At 40.1% G+C, this 26315-nt stretch overlaps 1 protein-coding gene across 12 annotated transcripts in view; it reads right to left on the reverse strand.

The window, feature by feature from the left end:
* MAGI1 (membrane associated guanylate kinase, WW and PDZ domain containing 1) overlaps positions 1-26315 on the reverse strand; it is a 1290512-nt gene that overhangs the window by 134186 nt on the left and 1130011 nt on the right. For all 12 annotated transcript variants that reach the window (XM_078661551.1, XM_078661549.1, XM_078661547.1 and 9 more), the window contains one exon: positions 10179-10210. In XM_078661551.1, coding sequence (XP_078517677.1) covers positions 10179-10210 — 32 coding nt within the window. The remainder of the gene's footprint in view (positions 1-10178; positions 10211-26315) is intronic.

Raw genomic sequence — 26315 nt, forward strand, 5'->3', positions numbered from 1 at the left:
ATAGCTGGCTTGCCTTAGACTACAAGTGTGTGGAATGGCGGGGAGCTGCTTTGAACCCAATGGAGTGGTGGTGGGCCAATAATGGCTGGTGTAAACTTTTTGCCCCAACATTCCAGTTACTGCTTTTCGGTTTTCCCCTGTTTAGTTTAGAGCATTCTGTTTTCAGTGGATGAAATGCTCTAGTAGCAATACAGTTATTCTACCTTATGCTATGTCTGTTTTTAAAGGCCCTTGTCCTGTGGCTCAGACCTAAAACGTCAGTCTTAACTACACTGTGGTACACGATGGCAGCTTAGTCATACTTTTATTGGCTCAGAAATTATAATCACATTAAAGAATCTGGCCTATATTACAGCACAAAAATGTAATGTTTTGCAGGTGTTTAGACCATAGTGATCGTCATGGAATCAAGATCTCCAGTGGTTCAAAACTACTAAGATACTTTAAATGAGAACATAACACAATGAGACACAAACCAATCCATTTTCCTAATCTTTATGTCCATGGAGATCTGAAAGGCTTAATTTGCCCCAGCCAAGCATTTCCGTGAATGATCAAATCCCCATAAACAAAACCAGGGACTGGAATATACCAAGAACCTAAAAATGTTACATTTTCAGTCAATTAAATGTTCTTTTACAGTTTCCTGCACGACTATACAGCTTTAGATATTATGGAGTTACTGCACAGAATTAACTTGACTATGGAAATTTAGAGTTCTGTATTCTAACTTCTTTCCTTCTCAGCCTGTATTAGAACTTTTACCATGTCATGATGAGGGGGGGCTTTGGGCCTTGTGAAACATGTGGATGTCATCTGATGGAATGTGGGGGTTGAGGTTAGAAAGAGGAGAAAACGGTTGATTCGGGGAGTTAAGAGGGGACTGCTGCTTGGATGGTTTTGTGGCTCTTACTCAGTGATGAAATATCCTTTGTTTCACTGGACGCTTCTTGTCAACATTGAACTTAACAGAGCCCTCCACAGAATCTATACCAAAGTAGTGATGAAATCTATCCAACAATAGTAATGCAATGCATTCAGTCTTCATTCTGCTACCATCAATTAAGGAGCCCTGCATTAGTATAAATAAATATGTTTGCTGGTCTATTAGAGAGGTTGGTTGTAAACAAAAACAAAGGGACTTCTCAAAGCGATTTCTCATGTATTTATGCATGTTGCTTCAATGATTCTATATTTTTGGCACTTGAGAACGTTTCCAACAAGTTACAATCTAGGTTGCGGCTTAAGAAATCTGGTCATCTTTTTAGTCATTACTTGAGTGGAGTATGTTTGCTAGTACTGCTTCTTCTTAAAGCTTTCAGCATGGAAAATATATTCTTATGCACATTCTCTTTAACTGAGGCTTTCTTACCAACTGTCCAACAACGCATGAACAATCCTTACTTCCAAATATGCTTTGTGAACAATATAATCCCAAACTTTAGATCCTTGCATTTATGTTGGCCCAAGTCAACTGAATTGAATGAAGAGGAGATGCTTGGAAACAAAGCAAGGAGTAGAGTCCGGCCCCCGGGCCTTTTACAAAGAATGAATGAGTAATGAAAACAATCGCGAGATTGAATCCTTGTCTATGCATCAAGATCCACATTAATGCTAAACTGTGAGTTAATTCATAAGAAAAGTGACACTGAATCATCAACCCATTAATAATAAAAAGAGAAGGCACAGATAGGCCGTCTAGTGGAAGACCCCATAAGGCACTTCAATGTCATGGGGATTGAAAAACATACCTTTCGAAGGAGGAATTTATAAGCCAAGAAGACATTTCCAATCACAAAGATCAGACTAGAAAACTGCACAAGATATTACAGGCCTCCTTTGTAAGCAGGCCTTGCTGGTTTAACTCAGAGGGCCCATCATGGTGGGGTAGAAGTTCTCTTTATAGTGCCTTGGTGCATAAGACCTCACTTTTCGCCCCACATTTAAAGAGAATCATTGCTCATTTCTATTGTTGATTTTAAGGGGCTCTCAAGCAGCTCTCATATTCATAAGGAGCACGATGGGAGCATGAAAAGACACCAGAGTAACTCCACCAAGAAAACAACTGTGCGGGGGGAGGGGGGGGCAGGGTGGATATGTATAAAAAAGACATTTGTGTATGAAATGACATTAACAATTTTAAAATTTGAGGTAGGATAGGATGTATGACACTTAAGAGACTGCTGAAGGACACAGAGAATGACTGAAAAGCGACCTGCATGCCATTAGCTGAGATAATTCATAATCATTACAAGGTTTTTTTGACGAGTTACATCTGATGAGCAACATTCTACGATACTACAAACAGATGGTATATGACTAAAACTACCGAGCAGTGCAATGTGTAGCCTAATGTCTCACCGAATGCAAACATGAAGGTGATTAACAGCCTGCGTGTTTTAATTGTAAGATATTTGTTCAATAGCCACAGACACAATGATTTAAAAAAAACTCCATTCCTTTTGCAACAAAAAGATTACTCTAAATTGTACAAGGTATTTTAGTGAGTGGAAATGTGTGTTGTTTCTACATCAACACCTACGGATTTAAGAGCATCCCTGAAGGTCATATTATAGAAGCAGCCATTTGCCATTCCACATATCATTATAGAGAATACTCTTGTCCTTTTCCTTTTTTACTGACCTACATACATATATTTACATAATAATCTTCTCTTGACTAGATCTGGCATTGGTGCTTTCGCTTGGGTCTGCACCATGTAAGGCCAAGGTGAACTGACTTTGTAACAGGGAGCCAATGAAGAGTGTTTGTTGTAAATGACACATTGCCAAATTTGCCAAAACATCTCAACTTTCTACTTTGAAGTAAGCGAACACCATGAGAGCAGCTGTGTCCATGGTTTAACCTGGATGAGAGGAAACATTTTTTATTCTGCTGCCTTTTCAGATAAGGCCAAAGAAATACTTCTCTGGTGTGGTAACTCTAGCTGGAAGAAATGGATTCCAAAAATGGAAATGTACACCTGGCTAAATGCCAATTCATGCAAGTAAAATGCAGCATTTTCGATTGCCTTATTTTGTATAATTCTTTTTAACAATTAGAGTCAACTTCACAGGTTACAACAAAGAAGGCAGAAACATTGAATCAATTCCTGTCATGATGGCGGGTTACTTAGATGCATCTTGATAATTAACAATTGCTGTGGAACACTTGGGTCTGCTATCTCTGGAACAATGGGGGGAAACATAGATATTGCCTCTGTATACATTTCATTTAATCCAAATGGAGGGCCACTTTTTAGGGCACCCTCGTGACAGACAATTTTTTCACGAAACACGCACCAGTCCATATCTTTTTTTCCAAGAGTCTACTTTGGGTGGTGCTATATTCCGATTGGCCACCATCTGCCCCAGCATGACCCAGATTTTGTCTTTAACGCTAAGATCGGTGGGTTCCCATATGTTCAGAAGGATACATAGCCTCCATTCACAAGGTAGCTCCCAGTACTATGTTATTTAATATTTCTAACGCGCACAGATACTGCAAGAGTGTCCCAGCACGAGCCTTGAGAGAGTGACGGGGCAGAAGCCGAGAGTTAGGAGAATAGATGGGTTTTCAGCTTATTCTTGAATAGAATCGGGTCCTGAATGCACCGAAGCGCAAAGGGCAGATCGTTCCAGGCCAAAGCGGCCTTCACAACTAGAGAGTTGCCACCCGACCTTTGCAAGCGGAAACGCGTGCTTTGGGCCAGGAGTGAAGTAGAGGAACGCAGTTCTCTTGCAGGGGTGTAAAACGAAAACCGCTTCTGAAGATAGCCAGGCCCAGTGGCATAAAGAGCACGGTGGGCGATAACAAGGATCTTGAATCTGACACTTTCTGCCATTGGCAGCCAGTGTAAGGCGCGCAGGTGTTGTCTCACGCTACATCTGGCAGAAACATTCACAAGCAGCCGCGTTCTGCACCACTTGCAATTTATTTAATAGGTAGCTTGGGATGCCAGCATATAAAGCGTTGACATAATCTAGCCAAGAAAGATTGTGGGCTCAAATCACTGACTCCTTAGTCGCCTGAGGAAGAAGGGGAAGAAACTTCCTGAGGGACTTTGAGAGACCGAAGCAAGTCCCTGCCAGCTTCTTGACCTGGGTTGAGAATCGGAGATTCCCCTCGAACTAGACCCCAAGGTTCTTAACTGGATCCCAGATGAGGTAGGCAATGCAGAGTCAGAGGGCTAGAGTGATTCCCTAAACCGGGCGGGAAAGTTGCTGAATAAAAGAATTTCTGATTTCTCCTCATTGCATTTCAAATCAGCCCCCGCCAGCCAATGGAAAACTGTGGTCAGGCAGTGTTTGGCAGCCGAAGAAGAATCTTAGTTTTTCCTCCAAGTGAACAGGAGCTGTGTATCGTCGGCAAAAGCGATTATCTTCGCTCCCAAGACCTCCGCCAACTGACGTAAATATTAAAAGAGAAGAGGACTCCGAGAAGAGCCGTGTGGAACCCCTGTGGTCACGTTCTTTGGTGATGAGGAAAACGGTGGGAGCTATACCTCCTGTGTCCGATCCTCCAAAAAGGATTGGAGCCAGCACCAGGCGCTACCTGATATACCTATCTCTGCGAGTCGGGAGAACAGCAAAGCGAGGGGAACCGTATCGGATGCCGCCGAGAGGTCTAGCAACACCAAAGCGGCCCTCCCGCCGGCATACAGGCAATCTCATATGGCTTCGGAGATTTGCACCAGGGCCGATTCAGTACTAAATGAAGCCCTAAAGCCCGACTGAGCCGGGTGGAGAAGGCCTAAACTTTCAACGTAGTCAGTCATCTGTCTAGTGACCACTTTCTCACAAACCTTGGCCATACTGAGCAAAAGGGAGATCGGTCTGTAATTCAACTGACATAGCGGATCAATTGAGGGTTTTTTCAAAAGGGGGAAGATCTTGGCCTGCTTCCACGCTTCCGGGACAAGGGCTTCTGTAAAAGACATGGTAATAAGTTTGTTGACTTAAGGATTGACCGTATCTGTCACGTCAGCCAGAAGTCTAGCTGCGCACGGGTCCGAAGGGGATCTTGATTTCAGACCCTTTAAAATTTTAAGGGAACTGGTTAGGTCAGTGGGGGTAAACTTGGCCAGCGAAAGAGAGAGGGGGAAATAGTTTGCCGCAGGCCAGGAGGGCAGCTTGGACGTTATTGCGGGAGGTAAAGGACGCCTGTAGTGTGGATATTCTCCATACAAAAATGGAGAGATCTTCACAACACACGTCAGAGGAAGGGATCGTACTAGCTTGTGCTTTTGGGGACAAGAAACTTTGAACTATAGAAAATATTTCCTTAGAGTTATTCTTGGCTGCATCATTTCTACTCCCATGTGCAATGGCCGTATAATAGGCTTAATGTTTAGTTCTCAGCATGAGTTTATCCTCGAGATGATACCCCTTGCGCCATTTCCTCTCAAATTTCTTACACTCCTGCTTCAGTAACCTCAGCTTAGGAGTGAACCAGGGGTTGGACGGGGAGTCCCTAGAATGCCTATGCCGGGTAGCTGGAGCTATGAGATCACCAGTGTTCAAGATCCAGCTTGAGAACCCAGCAAGCCCAGCTGCCAGATCTCTGGCAGGAGGTCTGGTGGAACCAAAGGCTTGGCTGAATAGCGATGGGTAAATTTTAGCAAACACCGGCTCACGCTCAGACCGGGACGGAAGGTTACTATCTGGAGGAGCCCAGGAGAAATATGTTAAAAAGTGATCTGACAAAGACACAGGAGTGGGAGGCTCAAATGCAATAGGAAAATTCGAACAGATGGGACCTAAGGTGTGGCCCCCTAAATGTGTTGGAAGGCCAACCCATTGGGTGAGTTGAGCGAGGGACAAAATGTCTGATATATCTAGAGTGTCCTTTGAACCTGCCTGGTCAAAGTGAATATTTAAATCACCAGGAATTATGTAATGGGTGAAAAGCAGAGCTCAGGGAACAATAGCGTCTCCCAGAGCTTTGGTAAATGCACCCGCTGGACCCGGAGGTCTATAAAGCAAAGATCCCCCAAGAGTAAAATGAGGCGAAACATTGATACTAAAATCCAGAGCTTCGCAGTCTCCTCACAGAGTTGAGACCACTCATCTCTATAAATTATAGCTAACCCTCCTCTTCTCCCTTTTGATCTGTCCAGTCAAGAGATTTTGTAGCCAGATGGAATGTCCAGTGCAATGGTTGGATTAGAGAACTCGTCCAGCCACGTCTCTGTAATAAACAGGAAATAGAGTTTCTTATCCTCCAAAAGATGAAAGGTGTCCCGATAGTGCTTCTTAAGACAGCGTACGTTAATGAGAGCAGCGCGCATGGCAGGTTTGTGCCTACTCCTTTCATCAGCCGCCCTGACTAGATCAGGACCAGCAGAGCCTGCACTAAATCTAAAGCCACATGAGGGGCATACTGTATTTTTACCTTCCAGAACATCCCAGCTCCTGACGTGGGAACATAATGGCGGGCGAAGTGCATACAGTACTTTACTACTATACAGCCCCCTACCTGCAACGTGGGACCAGTTGCGGGCAGCATGGCTGGCGCTGGACACTGATGGGCGCAGATGCGCATATTTATATGGGCTACCCCTCCGACAACTAGAGCACGCACTGACCTAAAATGGCGTCTCTAGTGGGACCCAGGAAGTAGCTGCCGGTCCGAACTCTGGCCCCGGACAGCGAGAGAGTGTAGTGTCCAAGAGCCCCAACCAATTTAAAATGCACGTAGGAAAGTGCAAGTTTGAGTTTTCTAAAAACAAGTAAATTCTATGGTAATGCAATCAAGGATGTTTGCCCAATAAGCTTAGATATATTTATATTCCCATATTATATGTATGAAGGAGACCAACATTCCACACCTCCTTCTACAGTTGCCGTCTTCCACTTTACCCATTTTGACTGGGGTTGGCCCAGTAACATATATTCTATGGAGGATTTTCAATTGCACTAGACTGAACCCAGATGAGATTGCCATCTCTCTTGGGGATACCACTGCTTCCTGCCATTCCTCTTCGTCTATTTCTAACCCATCTCTCTCCCAGTGTTGTCTGAGGGGTGCAAGGGGGTTTGGGGTATTATTAATCAGTTTTTTGTATGTCAGGGATATCGCTTTGTGGGGCATATACCCATCCAGAAATCTGTCCTCTAGTGGCGAAGAGTCTGTAGGGTAGTACCCCTGGGTATATTGGACGAAATTGCATGCCTAACCTGCAGATAACGGAAGTACTCCGTGCCAGCCAACTCATAGTTCTGTTGCAGCACGGCGAACGTGACCACCTCTCCCTTGTCCCTTAGGTCTCTAACTTTTGATATTCCAATGGTGTCCCATTTTTCGAACCCCTTTGTGGTGCCCAATGTGCCCAACTGCTCCGTCTCCCATAGCAGGGTGGCCTGTGTGATCTTATCCCAACCTAGACTAGATTGCCTTATTTTCGAGTACACTGAATGCTGGTCTTCTGGTGTGTTTTTGCTATAATAAAACAGAAATTGTTCAATAATTTGCAAAATGAATAGATTGCTTCCACTTGGACCAATTAAATAAAGGCTGGAGCTCTAACTGCACATCTCTTTTCCGCCACAGGCCACAAACTATCTACCCACATGCTAAACTCCCCTAAACAATTCCCATAAAAGAGGGGCAAGGTCAACAACAATGAGGTCTCGGTTTGTCAAAGGGGGAACATCCTTTACGACGCGGATGTTACCCCGCCTACCATTACGACGCGTCTCTTACAACGCAAGTCGTAACCACGACTTGCGCTGGCGGACGCTCAAGGACAAGGAATCGTTAATTTACTATTCCAACACCTTCCCTACTATCCATGGAGACTGGTGTTGGAATAGTAAATTAAACTATTCCTAAGTCCGCACCCTACAGCGCAAGTCGTGGTAACGGCTTGCATTGTAAAACACGCGTTGTAACGGTACGGATGGTAATAGCCCACGTCGTACCGTCATACATCCTTGTCAAATTGTTAAAAATGAAAAATGTGTCAACAAAGTGATCATTAACAATCCCTTCAGAATGAGGACACCATGGCTCAGTAGCCTTGCGCTCTTTCTAATTTTGTGCCAGCATCTTTTTGGATGATGTGCAGATGCAATCAGTGGAGATCAATTATTTTTAAGTTTTGCCGGTATAAAGGTGCACCAGACAAAATCCAATACTTCCAATAGCACAAATTCCATTCTCATCAGCCTCACAATTTTAGTATTGCGTTGCTCCATTTCTACCCAAAGAGTACAATCATCTTTTTGGGGGGGGGGTCAGGGGGGGAGAGAGGGATGTGACAGAAAAATTGAAAAAAACCTTAAAGTTGATAATAAGTAGTATTTTGAGATTGGCACACAATCACAGAACATACCACAATAATAATGTTGAAATACATAGGGAGGTCTGGGTCAAGTCTATTAGTAGAGCACTTTATGCAATGGCCTCGGGAATTAAGCAGGACCTATAGTGTTTAGGTGCCTACATAAACCGGGCACAGATGGTCTGCTTCGGAGCCATCTTGGACAACTCTTAGGCAACCTGGGATCTGTTTTAGCTAGTGTGCTAGATAGCATAGATGGATGGCCTTGTAGGCTAAGCATGCCACACCGAGCTACACACTTTCGGAAGGAGGTAGCCTACTCTGGCATTTTAACTCCAGGGCTAGGAGATCAAACTTCGACTCCAGACAGAAGTCTGGTTGCCGTATTACACACTGGCCTGGGGTAGCCCAAAGTGGAGAAACAACAGTTGATGGACAGAATGCAGAACAATGTAATACATTCACCCCAGTACAGAGATCTGGGCCTAAATCCATAGTTTTTTTGCGCACCATGCCATTCCAGTTCGAACCCAGCCATATGCAAATCAGTCTTGACCCTGTGCCTCATGGGAACAGTCCAGCCCGAACTGCCAAGCCAGGTCCTCCCTGGACTGGAACCTACACTATTACTGCACCTCGATGCATGGTAAAGTAACCACATTCTGGACTCTTAAAATTATCAACAATTAATTTAGTTTTACAGATTCTATGAGAAAAGCTGTGCTGCTTTTTCTCGCTATTTCATTGCAGGTGCATTGCTCGATTAAAGTTATTTGCTTAGAATGAATACTTTCACTCAGCACACTTTTCCTTGGCTTTTTTCACCAAAGGCCAAATTGCGTGCCTGCCGTGACACACGCGTCCACACATGCAGCCTGACATTTCTGTGATTTGAGTGTGAGCGAGCGCGCGCGCCGCGCTTCCGTTCAGGACATTAATGAAAAGTGACAACGGTCCGGGCCCGACCGAAGTCACGTGACTTTAATCAGCACTGCCCTAAGCCAGCAGAAACACATTAATTAATTCTGGGTTTTCGTTCGGGATGAGCAGGGAATTTAAGATGTACAAAGCAGTAGATATATCCGTCTCCTCTTAAATGTATACATATACCTATACAAATATATATTTACCTCTGCTCAGCGGTACAGTGGTAGATTAACAGTTTACAAGCCACAATTTACCATTAAACTTTCGTTTTCTTTTCTTACATTACATATATAGAAACGAACATCAAACAAGTTAAACACATTAATAGGGGAAATAAATGCTTTAGCTTTCCTGCCGTTGCATTGGCTGCCCAGTTCTTTGTGTTCATCCAGAATCCTGCTAGCGCTTCGGCATCCCAGTTTATGCACCTTCACCTACCAAAGCGGGTAGCCTGTTTGATGGGCTGCAAAGCCTGCCCATGTGAGCTAAGATCCATCAGTCAGGAGAAGCCCTTCGCCCCACAGCTCCCAGACCGCCGAACCAAAGACACAGAGTCCTCAACGCTGCGAGAACAACCAACGCACGGTGCCCGAGCTACCGACGCACCGGCAAGCGCGGACCCTGTACTGCAGCTCCTAATGCACAGGAAGGCGCGTTAATAATGCCAGACCCATCACAAATGACCCTTTCGTGGCCTCAGCTAAAACCATAGTTTTACTCCAAAAATATCAGTCCTTCCCCTGTGACGAGCAGCACATCCTGCAATGAATGGCCATTTCCATCAGACAAGAACTGAGCGCATTTCACCATCATTCTGCCATACACCGTGGCGGCGAGGCTGCAGACCCACCGCCTCTTGCAACAAACAGCTATTCACAATGCAGCGAGATGGGACAAAGCAACAAAGAACATGCGAAAACCAACAAACGAAAAACAAATATAAAAAAAAAATGGGAAATCCACTTACCGACTTCGGGCTCTTTTTCGGGATCGGTATTCCTGCAAAACGGCAACAAAGGGGAAATATTCATTAGCAGCGAAACGTCACCTTTCAGGAAAAGCCCAGTATATACCATTCTAACGCAGTCATCTGCAGAGGTATGTCAGAATTCTCTGTAGCATTGGACTTATCAGCCTGTTCATATCGAATCAAGGCAGAGAGAGAGAGGGAGGGAGGGAGGCGCAGGGAGGGAGGGGAGAGCAGGAAGGAGGGAGGGGAGAGAGAGAGAGAGAGAGAGAGGGGCCTGTCTGCATTAGCGATGCTGGCTTGTGCTGCAGCAGCCTGGAGGCTGGAGAAAGAAACGCACAGACATCGGCGGCCTGGAAGCCGAGCGCTCGGACAGAATCTCAAATGCTGCCCTGGATTACGAGAGATTTAGCTGACAATTAAGCCCAGGATATTCCCTTTGACGGGATCGCCTTGTCAATTTTATTGGACCAATCGGAACTGCACAACTGAAGCTTATTCCCTTTGACGGGATCGCCTTGTCAATTTTATTGGACCAATCGGAACTGCACAACTGAAGCTTGCTATTTTTTTTTTTTTTAATATACCCTTCAACGTGTGAGCTATTGGAAATGATGACTAGCTCGGCAGAGTGGACAGGGGAGCAATTCGGAGTGGAAATCAGGCGCTTGCCACAAGGTCCTTAACTTGGAAGTGTGATGTGTGTGGGTCTGAAACTGAAGCTATGGCAGTGCATGGTGGACCCTCTTTCCTCCAAAGAAGCTCTCCTACTAGAGTTTGAAGAGCCAGAGAAGTTCAGTCCCAACATTGCATGTTTATTGGCAAGGAGCACGGTCCCAGACTGGTCCAATCAGAAGTACGCTTTTTAAGACGGCAATTGGCACAAGTGTTGGTTTTCTGAACATACATTAACCACTTGACAACAGCAAGAATGTCAAAAATGAAAACAGAGACAGAACTTTCAACAACTCAAAATGGCTGAACATCCATGCAGCACCCCTGACTCTTAATGGGGAACCTATTTTTTCATTTGTGTGGTAGGTATAAACAGATATGATGCTAATATTTCTTTGTAAAAATATTAAATATTTTTTTTCCAGAGTATGAACGCACTTGGTGAAACTATATATGTAAATTAAAAACACCTAAGAAATTGATGCTTATGAGGGGAGATTAATACGTCCGTTTCGAGGTTCGCAGTTGAAATGCTATTTATGTCAAAATATGAAAACATGACAATGTTATCAGGTTATTCAACTACGCTTGGTTCTAGAACTGTAGTTCGTTAAATACATTCCAACTTTAGCGGGAGGTTTCATGTCTTAGATACAATCAACAACAACAAAAACACTCTGTTTTCGAATTTGTACATGGAATGCCTGGCCTAGCTGATGGTGGCAAGCTGGAATTGGTTAATTTGTATGCATAACTTTGCCATTATCTTTTTTCTTAATTTTGGCTATGTACTCTTTGATGCTCTCAATTTTATTTGATCATTCAATAAACATTCACGTAATAAGGCTAAAGGTAACGGATACGATACAGATAAATCAGCAAAATGGGCTGACAACTTGTTTTTTTAAATGTTAATCTTTTTTTTATATATTTCCAATAAAAGCATGACTTTGGTGTCAGAATTCATTTCATGATGGTAACAAGAACACCTTGAACTTTGACCAATATATGCTCAGCCTTTAAACATTGATTTGTGGTAACAACAACTTGGCAAGATAGCCTCCCCTTGTTCTGAAAAAGTGTTAGTCTCACCCAGCTAAACCCATCATTTTTAAGTTAATCATGCTTAACACTACATTAAGAACATTGACATTTCCAAACCTTGCACCCTCAGCAAAACAGGCGTGCTTGTAAACCCCTTCCACATATTAAACACCTGCTCCTGAAACCTGCGTCTCATCTAAATTCATTCCTGCCAATACCACCTGCAAGAATCCTACTGCTGAAAAACGATTGAAAATTCACAAGGCCACCATTTGGCAGGTCTCTGAGGGCTCGTGAATCATAAAATGCCATTGCCGCACGTCTGTGTTTACTGCAGAACAAGCAGTAATCGACCCTCTACAAAAATGAAAGGTTGTACAACATGTGTAAATGTCAATACTTCCGTCAATGGCGACATTTGCGAAACGATAATTGTTTTGTTAAAAAAATATGAGAAATGGACCACCTGAATCTCTTCCAATCAAAAAACAACATTGCTCAACCTCCCTCCATCATAGAATATGTAAGCACCGTTAGAGATTTCAGCGTCAAAACACAAAATCGCCATTGCCGCAAAAAAATCTGGCAAGGACCCCTGACCACTGCCTTGGCATAAGCAAGTCAATCTATTACATCTCTGCTCCCCTAAAACACCTCTATTTTAATTAAAGTGGTGATCTGGACTGGTTCCAGTATCTGGGGCCTCTGAGGAACTACACCCCCACCACAACGCACCGCAGTGCCAGCAGTCGCACGCGATGCGCCACCAAGAGGCTATCCTGCAGCCTTTAATGAAAAGGACTTGATCCACTATATCTATCTTAGTGAAATTTGAAAAAATAATGAATACCCTTTAAGTATACTCCACTATACAGAATACTAATTGCCTTCGACCTGTCAGTACAAGGGCACGTAAACACACAGTTTAAACAACATACATACACACTGAACATGTAATGTATTATCCAATTTTCTCAATTGGCATTTCTTCCATAAACCACAAGGCATGAAGAGCTGGGTGGTTTCTTAATAGTAGAACCACTCACTGAACAAATTCCTTTTTATGTGCTATTAAAATGATTCACTGCAGTGCTTCCTAAATGGGATGGCACAGCAGAGTAAGGTAATGTAACCTTTATGTAACACAGGCCACGCACAATTGATAGTAAAAACACCCTCCAATAAAATCAGGCCGGATGAAAACCATCAGAATATCAGACAAGTGTGAAAACATTCAGGAAGGGAAAAATCACAGAGAATTTAGAGACGCAAGTGTGACATGAGCTGTGAACGGTGATAAACGCTCTACAGCTGTGTGATCAGGGCCACAGGCTGCCTTCTTAAAGTGTGTCACTAATCTCACAGCTAGAGGTGCCTAAAGCGACCAGGTATGGAGTGCAGGTAGGTAAGACGGTGCTGCAGACCTAGAATTGGTTGAGAAAGTCGGGATGGTAGGGATGCTGGCACAACTGGAGTAGGGTAGGATTTGGTGGGAATGCTAGCACTTGGCAGTTCGGGCTGGACTGTTCCTATGAGGACAGGGTCAAGACTAATTTGCATTTGAACTGGGGTGGCGAAGTGAGCTAAAGAACAATGATGGACTCAAACCAGATCTGTGACTGGGGGTGTGGGGAGGGGGCGTGGAGTGTCTGAAAAGTTTCAGCGCTCCGTCCATCTCCTTATGTTTGCCCTGTACTTTCCCATTCCATGGCCAACCTGATCCTATTCTTTCTTGGTAATACACCAAGTATACAATCCTAGTATTATTCGCCTTATTAGATATCTAGCAGAAGCAAGTCACCGGCAGCAGATGAAAGATACCACTGTGGTGCTAAACCTCACCTTATCCTGTTGACAGATGGTGATGGAGCGAGATAGAAAACAAAATTTTGTTTAAACTCGCAAAGTCATATTTCCATAACATGAATAAAATTATTAATGATTTGTGATATGTCGTGCTAATACAACCTAGATTAAACTTTACACGTGGGGGGACTAACATGTGTGCTCATAAACGTGCATAAATGTTGCATCTTTTTGTTCGTGCAAAATAATAAAATAATTTATTGTTTTCGTTTTTGTCATTACTAACTGCTGCAAACTTAAATAAGCATGTGCTTGTTTTGCTTTTCCTTGTCTGTGTAATGTCATTTCTACTATTCTAGGTGCATATGGGTCTCATTGAAAAACGGAGACTGGTAAATATAAACGCTGCTTTATTTGTTTGCAATGGCTAGGTAACATTTTGATTAATAGGGTGGGTTAATTAATTAGTAAACCATGGGGTGGATACAGATTATACTTTATTTCTTACATTAATACTTTTCTTGTGTTTGTTTTATACTAGAAATCATAAGTTGCCTGCTTTTGAGGCCTAGCTATTTGAGCCGCAAAATAAAAGCTGATCTATAATTCTGCAGAAAGTCACGAGACGCCCATTCTGAATTAAAACGTTTATTGAAGCTGCATTCACAAAGCAAAAACTGATGAGCTGACATCATTCTGTCGGACATGGCCAAGGTCGAAAGTGAACTTTTTGTCAGTCCTTAACTTGGCATCCGCGGAAGTTGCACTGAAAGACTATGGAAGCTGAGAGGATGACTTAATACAAAGTTGCAGTCGCAGGAAGCCTCTGGCTTCACGTGGAAGAGACAATGGTCTTTGTAAGACATGATTTTGTGGAACTTTTTAAGAATCGGGTGACATGTCACTTGTCACTCTCAACCAATGGGACGTCGTAGATTTCTGAAAACTTTCCTTTGCTAGTTTAGTTAGCGTAGAAAGGTATAAAAAGTCATGCCCTTAGGGTTGGGCTGGCTGCTGCTTTCTGACTTTCCGATGAGGGTGATGTGCTGCTGGACTTTGCGTGGAGCACGTAAGAATCCTCAAAGATCTTTACTTTAATTTCTGTCTATTTAGCTCAGTTAGGGAAATAGGTTTTAGAAATGCTAAACTTTATATAATTTCTTTAAAATTGATTCAATTGCTTAAATTGTATTTTTCCATATTTCTTACCATCATGCTTGCTTTATTGCAAATAAATTCCATTTATAAAACTTACAACTTATATACTATAATTTAGAAAATAAAATCTTACTTTTGACAAACAAGCTGGTCTTGGTTATTTAGAAGTATAGGTTACCTTTAGCTAGATCACGTCGCCTATGGTGGTCGTTTAAATGGTTGGGTTTTATTCTAATGACAATATTCTTTCTGCAAATGTATAAATATGTATATAGTTTGTAGATAATGTGTATATAGATTTATTCTGACCACCTGATTCAGTAGGACCAAAATATATCAGGTTCATAAATGGGTCCATATTTAGTATAGAATTTTGTTTATAGGTTATGAAGTTGGGTAGCGTAGTTTATGATATATTTTCTATAGCCCGCTGGATCAATTATCTGGTAGCAGAAATTGATGGTTGCTAAGAGGTAACCAAGGTAATATGTTGGTTGCTAAGGGTTGCGTCATGGTATGGAAATAGGATCGATGTTTTAACACTTGTTAAGTTCGTTTTTCGTGCCTATCTGTAAGCTATACCGGTATAGATTGTGTGGCGAGAAATTAGTCACGCAAGCCATCTGTTCCGTTTGTAGTGATATCGCCGAGTATCACAAGAGGTATCGCCGTGTACCATAGTGTTGTCGCCGAGCAGCACAGTTTTAGGGCTAGGTCTGAATCTTGTATAGTGAGGATTTTCTAAGAAATCAAAGCAGCATGAGAATAGGGACAAAGCGCCTTCCATAAAACTCACTGTGATGAGAGTATTAGTTATATCCGAGCTTGAGTGAAGGGTAAAATTTAACGTCGGTGCATGATTATCTATAAACAGGTTAGAGTCCTGTACGGGTACATGTTTCATATCTATAAACAGGTGAGAGCCCTGTACGGATAACGTCGTTATTTTGCTAACGGTGCATGAATTCTATAAACAGGTGAGAGTCCTGTACGGATTTCATGTGTGTTTGAATTTAGGGAATTTTCCGTGTAAAAGTGCGAGTTTGAATTGTATTTTATGTTCAAGTGGAACTCTTAGAACTTTCACTTCGCGGTGGGTTCAGAGCAAAGCGAGTTCATAATTATACGTGTTAGAAGGGTGGGGTAAGGTTACTCTACTGACAATTGAATATTATCCTTAGTGTGAATAGCGCCGTCTATTCCGAAGTGTGGATACTTGAATGTGTGTAAAAATATCCTAATTAGTGAAACGAACAGATGTTGTCTTTATAGTCATTGTTAAGAATTAATTTACACTGAAAAGTGTTCTTAAAATGGCGCTGTGAAAAGATTTTGTGAAGGAGGGGTAAGCGCTAGGAGTGAGAAGCGAGAAACCGCAGCTGCTGTATACGTCACAGAGCCGCGCTGGGATTGGGTGACCTACGTCACAAGCTGTATTCTGATTGGCTCCTGAGTCTCTGACGGCCTGTGAGCTGATTGGTCTTTCGGAAAATCTCCAAATTTATTGGTCGAGCTGAAAAGTGACGCAGCTCAACTGCCATTGGCTTATTGGTGTGTTTCGCGCACGGATTGGTTGTTTTGCGGAACATCCCGGAAATATTTTACGAACGATTTTGTGAATTAAATTTAACTCTTAAAAATGAGTTATCATTTTAAATATGCTGAGAAAAAGACAACATTATTTCAGAAATTTAAGAATTTATTTTCACCTGATAAGAAAATCGAAACGCGAGGTGGTAAACTACTTCATAAGTATAAAACACCTGCAGCGTACATGGAAGGTGAATACGGATATCATACTGTCTTATGGTTCGACAGTTGGAAACGTTATACTAAAAACGATGGTGTTTTGGCTTGGCCTGATGATGGTTCTTTTAATGTAAGAGTTTTAAGAAATTTACGAGAGAAAATGAATGCTCTTGTTCCAAAACCGAGACCAACTCAATTTGAAGCTTTAGTTGAGTGGGAAGACGAGATGTATCAGTTACAAAGAGAAGCTAGTGGAATTAAAAGACCTTCTAAAAATCCATCATGGAAAAGAGAAACTCATGAAGATAGATTGCGAATGTGGAGACAGGGAAACATGAGTGAAGGATTGTATTTAATTCATGAAATGGTAATGGGTTCTCCTACAGGGAAATCTATGGAAAGTGAATCTGAGGATGCAGTTATGGAAGAAATATATACAACTGCTAGAAAGAAACAGCCTAATCAGCCTTTGAGACCTCCTAGATCATGGTCTACTCCGGTGGTTTCTACTGAAACTTCACCGAGTGCACCTCCAATAAGCGAAGCTCCTAAACTTTACCCAAATAATAGTGAAATCACTGAAACTCCTAGAAGATCAGAATTTGAGAATGCTCGAAATGAAGGTAGACATTTTTCAATGACTCCAAGAGCAAGGGAACCTCCAAAAGATTATGCAAGAGAGACAAGAAATGTTGATGATGTCGATTATAATGAATATTTAAGGTCTAAAGAAGAATTAATTAAAAGAATGACAAAAGGCATGGAAGCTGTCACAGTTCCAGTAACAATAGGTCCTGTACAGCCTGTATTTGATCAAAGAGATACAAACAAAACCGGATTAACTATTCCTTTAAATACAGAAATTCAAAAGTCTGCTGAAAATTTTAATTCAGACTTGACTGAATTAAACACTTCTAGATCGAGAATGCCTGATTTAACATTTAATGAGGATTTATCTCCAAAAACACCTATGGGTGCTATGTCAGATGTAGGAAGTCCTGAAGTCAGGGTAACCACACCAAAACTTGATGTGGCCAAATTAAAAGCTAATATTGAAGAATTAATAATTGGAACAATTGGTCCAGATAGTTTAAATTACTATCGGGATGATGAACTACTATTCATTTGCAAAAGTATTCAGTGGAAAACGAAAAATAAATATGATCAATTAGAGGATCTAGCTGCAGAACTTGAAATCGATGTAAGTAAACAAAAGAATTTTGCAAAGCATTACAGATTAGATTTTTCAGAAAGTGACATTGAGAGTTTGAACTCAATGGGAAGAATAGTTCACATTAAAGATTTGATCGTCTATATCAAAAAGCTAGGAGAACTGAACAAATGGAGAGTGAAATGGACCAAAAGGAAGGAAGATGAAAGATTGGAAAAATTGTCAAAACAATTTCCAATGAGAGAAGTTGCAGGTGGAGGATATGTTCATGTCCCATGGTCAAGACAGGACATTCTGTTATTCACAAATGACTTTCCAAAATTAAGAGAGAAACCTGTTGAGTGGTACAGGCAAGTCGATAGATTTATCAAAGTGTCAAAAGTTCTGTGGATTGATTTAGATGGATTTTTTGACATTGTAGTCCCATCTGATCTTTGGACAGAATGTAAAATATCTATTAGTTGGCCAAAAGCAGAACCTGAACGAATCAAAGAAACAGGTGCCCCAAATCCACTTGTAATGGATTTTTACGAGAAAGTAATTGTTTGGATGAAAAACAAAATCCCACCCAAAGAAGTTGATTGGGTTAAAATAGAAAGAACAGAACAGGAAACAAAAGAATCAGTTCATTCTTTTTATGAAAGACTATTGTTAATCTTTAAACAATACAGTGGTTATGAAAAATTAGATGAAAAAGACATGAGTCATTTTATCTATAGATTTGTTTATGGACTAAAACCTGAAATTGGAGAAATGATCAGAACTAGTATTGTCGGATGGCAAGCACTATCTGTAGATGATATTCTAAGAAAAGCAAAATATTGTAGCGATGAATTAGAAGTAAAACAGAAGAAGCTGAAGGAGAAAGCCATGTGGGCTCAGGTAAAGGTGGCTGAGCAACAGATTGCCAGCATGGGAAACAAGAACACTAATTTTGTTCAAACTGGAAATACAAACCAGATACAAGGAAAGTTTAAAGGTAATAATAATTTCCCAAAGAAATTTAGCCCAAAGATAGAAGAACTGAAACAAAGATTACCTTGTTTTAATTGTGGCGAAATTGGACATTGGAGGGACGAGTGTCCTCATCCTCCTAGAAACTCAAAGAATCCCTTATTGAATCCACAGATGCAGAATGGTGTTAACGTGCAGCAACAGCTACAGATGCAACAGGGGTTAAATGAATTTAATATTCAGCGACAGTTACAACAACAGCAACAACAACAGGTGAATAATCGTCAAGACCAATTGCCACAACCACCTTTTCCGAATTGTGGGGGAGTTCAAAAATATAATCCAAACGTGGGATTTCAGGGATGTGAACAGGTAATAAAACCACAAAAACAGCAAAAGCAGCAAAAGGTTCAAATGCAAAATGCTTCACAACAATTTTTATTAACAGAAAATCAAGACAGTGATTCTGATGATTATTGCTGACGGTGCCCGAGAGAGGAGGAAGAGTGTGTTGTTGGAGCCACTCTTGAGGTTGACCAGTCTGGTCCTTATGTAAACGGGAAAGTTAATGATGTAGACATCACTTTTCTAGTGGACACTGGTGCTACCCGTTCTACTGTTAGATCAGTGGAAATTGAAAACCTACCTCTCTCTGGGGATACCATCCAAGTCGTGGGAGTAAGTAATCAGCAAATTAAAACAGACTTAACTGATCCAGTACCAGTCGAAATTGGAAATTACAGAGACAAACACAGATTTGTGGTTTGTAATAGTAGTCCAGTAAATCTATTAGGCAGAGACATCCTATGTAAAATGAATTGCAGAATATATTGTTCTCCTGAAGGAGTTGAATTACAAACAATGGAGGAAGATGGTTTGTACAGAATGACAATGATGTTGATAGAAGCAGAAGAAACAAAATTGTTTCCTGCATTTGAAGAAAAGGATTTACCTGAAGAGCTAAAAGAAACAGTGAAATCTGAAATATGGGATTTTACTGGAAATGAGATGGGTCTAATGAAAAATGTAGATCCTGTAAAAATTGCATTGAAACAGGGAATAGAATTTCCAAACACTCCACAGTATAAAATGAAAACAGAAACAATTGAAGGTATTACACCTATAATTGAAAAGTTAATCAAGCAAGGTGTATTAAAAGAAATGAAGAGTAGCTCTTGTAATTCACCAATTATGGGAGTTAAAAAGGCTAACGGAACATTTAGGATCGTACAAGATTTGAGAAAGGTTAATCAAATTGTCATTCCATGTTGTCCTGTGGTTCCAAATCCAGCAGTAATTCTATTTCAGATTCCACATGATGCTGAATGGTACTCAGTCATTGACCTTTGCAATGCATTCTTTACTGTTCCCTTACACCCAGACAGTTATGAAATCTTTGCTTTCAGATTCCAAGGTAAGACCCTTGGATGGACAAGAATCCCTCAGGGCTATACAGAAAGTCCTTCAATCTTTAATGAATTGTTAAAAAGATCACTAGAAGATTTAGACTTACCAGGTAGGTCTACGATGGTGCAGTATATTGATGATTTGTTAATAGCTGCAAAGACAAGAGAAAATTGTGTAACAGACACAATAATTCTGTTAAATCGCCTTGCAGAAGAAGGACATAAAGTGTCCCCAGCAAAACTACAGTTTTGCAAACAAGAAGTAAAATATCTTGGTCACAGAATAGCAAAGGGAAAAAGACAAGTAACAATAGAGAGAATAAAAATGATTCAAGCAATGTTACCGCCAAGAACACAAAGACAGGTCAGAATGTTCCTGGGAATGGTAGGTTACTGTCGACAATGGATAAGTGGATTTTCAGTAATTGCAAAACCACTACAAAGACTGACCAAATCAGATGTAAAGGATCCAATTATTCTCAATGATGCTGAGATGGAATCTTTTGAGAACCTGAAAAAGAGCTTATGCCAAGCTCCTGCTTTGGGTATGCCAAATTATGAGAAAGATTTTGAACTGTATTGCAGTGAGAGAGAAGGATGTGCATTATCTGTATTAATACAGAGACATGGAAATTTAAAGAAACCTATTGCATACTTCTCTGCAGTACTTGATCCAATTGCAAAAGCATTACCAGGTTGTTTGAAAGCAGTCGCAGCTACAAGTATCAGCCTTGAACAAAGTGAAGGAATCATAATGGGATTTCCTGTGAAAGTTTTTGTGCCTCATTCGGTTGAAATATTACTAACAAGAGGTAAGACTCAACATTTAACAAGTAGCAGATTGACAAAGTATGAGAAAATCATACTGGGAGCAGATAATGTTTCGATTTCAAGATGTTTGAATCTGAATCCTTCTACATTACTGCCTGATTCCGAAATTGTTGATGACATTGAGACAGAACATGAATGTTTAGATGTCATGGAATTCTGCACAAAACCAAGAAAAGACATCAAAGACAGACCTTTGCCTGAATCGGATTTTGTCTACTTTGTAGATGGCTCATGCTTAAGATCCGAAGGAGGTGTCTTGAAAGCTTCATACTCAGTTTGTACAGTCGAAGATGTTGAAGAAGCATCATGTCTTGAAGGAGTTCGTTCAGCACAAGTGGCTGAATTGATTGCTTTAATTCGTGCATGTGAAATATCAAAGGATATTAGAGTTACCATCATTACTGATAGTCAGTATGGGTACGGAGTTGTGCATGATTATGGACAACTCTGGTCACAGAGAGGATATATGACATCAACAGGATCACCAATTAAAAATGCAGTTTTCATTAGGAGATTAATTGAGGCAATACAATTGCCAAAAGAAATTGCCATAGTCAAGTGTGCAGCGCACACCAGAGGAACTGATTATATTTCCAAAGGAAATGCCTTCGCAGACGAGACAGCAAAGTACTGCGCAAGAAAAAATTATTCTTACAATCGGAATAGAAGTACAGAAACTGATTCAAATTCATTAATGCTAACAACTGTTGTAGAAACATGGAATGAGATTAGAGATTTACAAAACGAAGCAGATGATGAAGAAAAAGACCTATGGTTAAGATCAGATTGTAGACCACGTGATGAAGATGGAGTGTGGGTTTACAAAGATGGCAGAGTAGTTTTACCAAATTGTTTGATTTCTGACATGGCCAGATTATATCATGGTCCTGCACATTTAGGAAGAGATTCCATGGTCAGACTTTTTAGAGAAACATGGTTCAATACCAAATTTAGAACCATTGCAGAATCTTTTTGTCAAAGGTGTTTGTCATGCCAACAAATGAATCCAAACAGAAAATCAGTGGTGGGGACAGGAATAATTGGTCGAGAGGGTGGTCCCTTTACCAGGTTACAAATAGATTTCATTGAAATGCCTTTACACAACTGTTTGAAATATGTACTTGTATGCTTATTCTCAAGGTGGGTAGAGGCTTTCCCTACACGACATTGTGATTCAATTACAGTAGCAAAACTAATGCTCAGAGAAATCATCCCAAGGTACGGTTTTCCAGTCACTATTGAGAGTGATGGAGGAAGCCATTTTGATAACAAACTGTTGAAGTTAATTTGTGAAGCTATGAGCATTGAGCAGAAAATACACTGTGCATACAGACCAGAGGCATCAGGTGTAGTTGAACAAATAAATGGAACTATCAAAAACAGAATTGGAAAAATGTGTCTAGAGACAGGAGTTAAGTGGACTGATGCTCTTCCACTTGTTTTGATGTCATTAAGAAGTACACCAGATAAAAAGACAGGTCTGAATCCTCATGAAATTTTAATGGGAAGAGTTATGAGGCAAGCTTTTGTACCTGTAGGTAAACTGTTGAGCATAAATGACAGTGCAATTTTGGATTACTGTAAAAGGTTATCTGATATGGTAACTTCTGTGTCTAATCAGGTGGGAACTGAAGCTCAATCAAATGACAAAGTTTTGACACATGATCTGAGACCTGGAGACTGGGTCAGAACGAAAGTACATCGGAGGAGGAATTGTCTATCTCCTAGATGGCAGAAACCTAGGCAGGTAATCTTGATCACTACTAATGCTGTAAAGTGCAGAGGATTGAAGCGCTGGATTCATCCAAGTCATACTATTCCAATACCAACTCCTGAGAATTCTGATGTTGAAAGTGATACCACAGATGATTCTGATTCTGAAGCAGAAGACAGAACAGAAGGTGAAGTAATTCCAGATTCTGAAGATCGACAAGAAAGTCGACATCTGGAAACTGTGCCAGTGAATGGAAATCTGACAAGAAAAGACTTAGAAATAATTGAAATAGATTCTGAAGGTGAAGAGAATCTGTTAAAAGGAAAGATAACTGAAGATTCAGTTGTCTATATTGAAGATAAAGAAGCTGAACCAAAAGAAGTTTCAGACCAGGAGAGTATCGAAAGGCAGAGAACAAGCTCTGAAGTAAGGAACAAAAATCCGAAATCTGGGAAGCTAGAGGTAATTGAAGAAGAGGAGGAGAACGAATTACCGAGTACCAGTGATGGAAGACAAAGTGAAGTTCCTGAAGGAGTGAAATTGCCGAATAGAGAAGTTCCTGAGTCAATTGAAATTTCAGACTACGAAACTGAAGAAAGTGACGTGGAAGGTGGAAGTGAAAACGGAAAGAAAAGAACTTGGAAGTCAGAATCAAATAATTCTGAACCAAAGAAAAAGTACGTGAGAAAAGCAGACTTCTGGTCTGGTGGAAGATTGAGAGTGAGATTAATCAAAAAGCCAATAGAACAAGTTGAAGAAATAAGTAGTCAAAAGAGTCCTGGAAAAGAAGTTGGAGTTGGAAGAAAAATAGAAGTGATATCGAGAAAAGGGAAGAGAATAATTAAACCAAACCAGAAATACAAGTCTCCTGAGTGGACTTACTTGGTAATTCCACCTGTTATAGACATATATGATAGTAGTGAAGAAGAAAACGAAATCCAAGAAATTAGTGACAATGATTGAAGTACAAAATTATTAAATTGGCAAAAGGCTGAAGAAATCCTGTTAGTTGACACAAGGTCGAAGAAAAACTGTTTAGTAGAAGAAAACTTATGTATGACATAAGGTCGAAGAAATCTTGTTTAGGGTTATAAAAGAAAAATATATTTTAAAAGGGGGGTGTATATAAATTTTAAAATTTATTTTTATTTTTGAGGCTAAAACTAACCTAAAAATGCCTTACGTTAAGGAGAGCACTTCAAGATGTTCTGTTTTTAAAAGATGCTGTAAGATGACTCTGGTATGTCTGCTCATTTTAGTTCTGCTCTGGTTGGTACTAGCTGTGATTATACCTTTAGAAATGAATAGAGAATTACACAAAGTTAACATAACAAGCAAAGCTCTGGTTAGCCAAACTAAACATAGTACATCTGCAAAAGTAATTGATCATCAACCTAACATTCATCAAGATAAATCAATAGGTGATTTTTCAAGCAATACATTCACAAAGCTTTTGAGTGAATATGTAAAGGTAATGGATGCAAAGGACTGTTATGTATGCGTTAAATTACCCGCTTCTGTTTCTGAGGGAGTAACATATAATATGCTTCCTCTCACTTATGCTGTTACATGTAGTGTATTAACTAGTTTATTTTATCAAACTGGTCGTTTAGAATATTACTATTCAAATTATGATGAAATTTTTGCTAATGTTAAAATTGATAATGCTTTAAATAAGCATAAGAAAGCTAAACAATTGAGAGAATATTTCCTTGTTACTAACGAACTCACTTATGAGTATGCTTATAAGAATAATCTAACATGTAAATTAAGTGCTGAAGGAAAGAAATTTTTGAATATGGTTGAGGAGAGAAGAGCAATTTATAAGAGAAATGAATTAGTCAAGCAGACTAAGTCATCCTTCTGGCAAAAAGAGGATGAGAAATTAAATGGCAAAATGCTTGAAAATATTGCAATTCACATAGACAAACCTGTTAGTGGAAAGCTTTGCATTAGAAGAGATAATACGCTTTTTGATAATTATTTTGTAGGTGCAAGTAACTGTGAAGATACTTATCAGATTATGGGAGGTTGGGGATTTAAAGGTGGAAAAGATCCTATCTTCCCTGGAATTTATTTTGTTTGTGGTGACAAAGCTTACTATAACCTTCCAGACCATTGGTATGGAACTTGTTATGTGGGAATTGTTTTTCCTAAAGTGTTTCATGTTGACAGAGATTCAGAAGGATTGTTTAAAATTCATAATTATGTAAATAGAGCTAAAAGAGAAACTTTTACTGAAGTTCTGGGAGATATTTTCCAAGCTGTAATACCTTTTGTTGGTATAACCCTAAATGCAGGGAGAATCAGAAAATTGTCCACTATAGTTGATAGATTATCAACTGACACTGCTGATGGATTTCAATTAGTGAATGTTGAAGTTATTGCTATTAGATCCATGGTAATTCAAGATCGTCTTGCTTTAGACATACTCCTAGCAAAAGAAGGAGGAGTCTGTGGCATTTTACATGTCCAACATTGCTGTACATATATTCCTGATGAAAGTAAGAATATTGAAATGTATATTAAGAATATTACACAAATGCATTCAGAAATAATTCCTTTAGAAGAAGAAGATTTTACTGGGAAACTTTCAAAAAGGTTTCAAGCTATTAAAAACTGGTTTCATAATATCGGAAGTTCAATTCTTGGCAAGATTCTGGCACCTTTGATTATAATAGTATTCATTTTTATTTTGACTAAAGTAGGTTGTTTGTTACATAAAAGAAAGAAACACTTGAAGGAAAAGAAGAGAATCTATAAACTCAGAAAAGAAGAGGAAAGGGAGATCGAGTTACAGGAGTTACATAGAGAGCGTCATGTTAATTGCAAAGATTATGCTGAAACAGACTTTTAGGTTTACTAATACAAATGAATTTGAATCGATTTCTTATAAATTTAATTTACCAAAATTTTGAGTGCTGGTGTGGTGATTTGTTAATCACCAGATGAGGGAGTTGATGGAGCGAGATAGAAAACAAAATTTTGTTTAAACTCGCAAAGTCATATTTCCATAACATGAATAAAATTATTAATGATTTGTGATATGTCGTGCTAATACAACCTAGATTAAACTTTACACGTGGGGGGACTAACATGTGTGCTCATAAACGTGCATAAATGTTGCATCTTTTTGTTCGTGCAAAATAATAAAATAATTTATTGTTTTCGTTTTTGTCATTACTAACTGCTGCAAACTTAAATAAGCATGTGCTTGTTTTGCTTTTCCTTGTCTGTGTAATGTCATTTCTACTATTCTAGGTGCATATGGGTCTCATTGAAAAACGGAGACTGGTAAATATAAACGCTGCTTTATTTGTTTGCAATGGCTAGGTAACATTTTGATTAATAGGGTGGGTTAATTAATTAGTAAACCATGGGGTGGATACAGATTATACTTTATTTCTTACATTAATACTTTTCTTGTGTTTGTTTTATACTAGAAATCATAAGTTGCCTGCTTTTGAGGCCTAGCTATTTGAGCCGCAAAATAAAAGCTGATCTATAATTCTGCAGAAAGTCACGAGACGCCCATTCTGAATTAAAACGTTTATTGAAGCTGCATTCACAAAGCAAAAACTGATGAGCTGACATCATTCTGTCGGACATGGCCAAGGTCGAAAGTGAAC

Source organism: Lissotriton helveticus, chromosome 9, assembly GCF_964261635.1.
Source record: "Lissotriton helveticus chromosome 9, aLisHel1.1, whole genome shotgun sequence".
Taxonomy (NCBI): domain Eukaryota; kingdom Metazoa; phylum Chordata; class Amphibia; order Caudata; family Salamandridae; genus Lissotriton; species Lissotriton helveticus.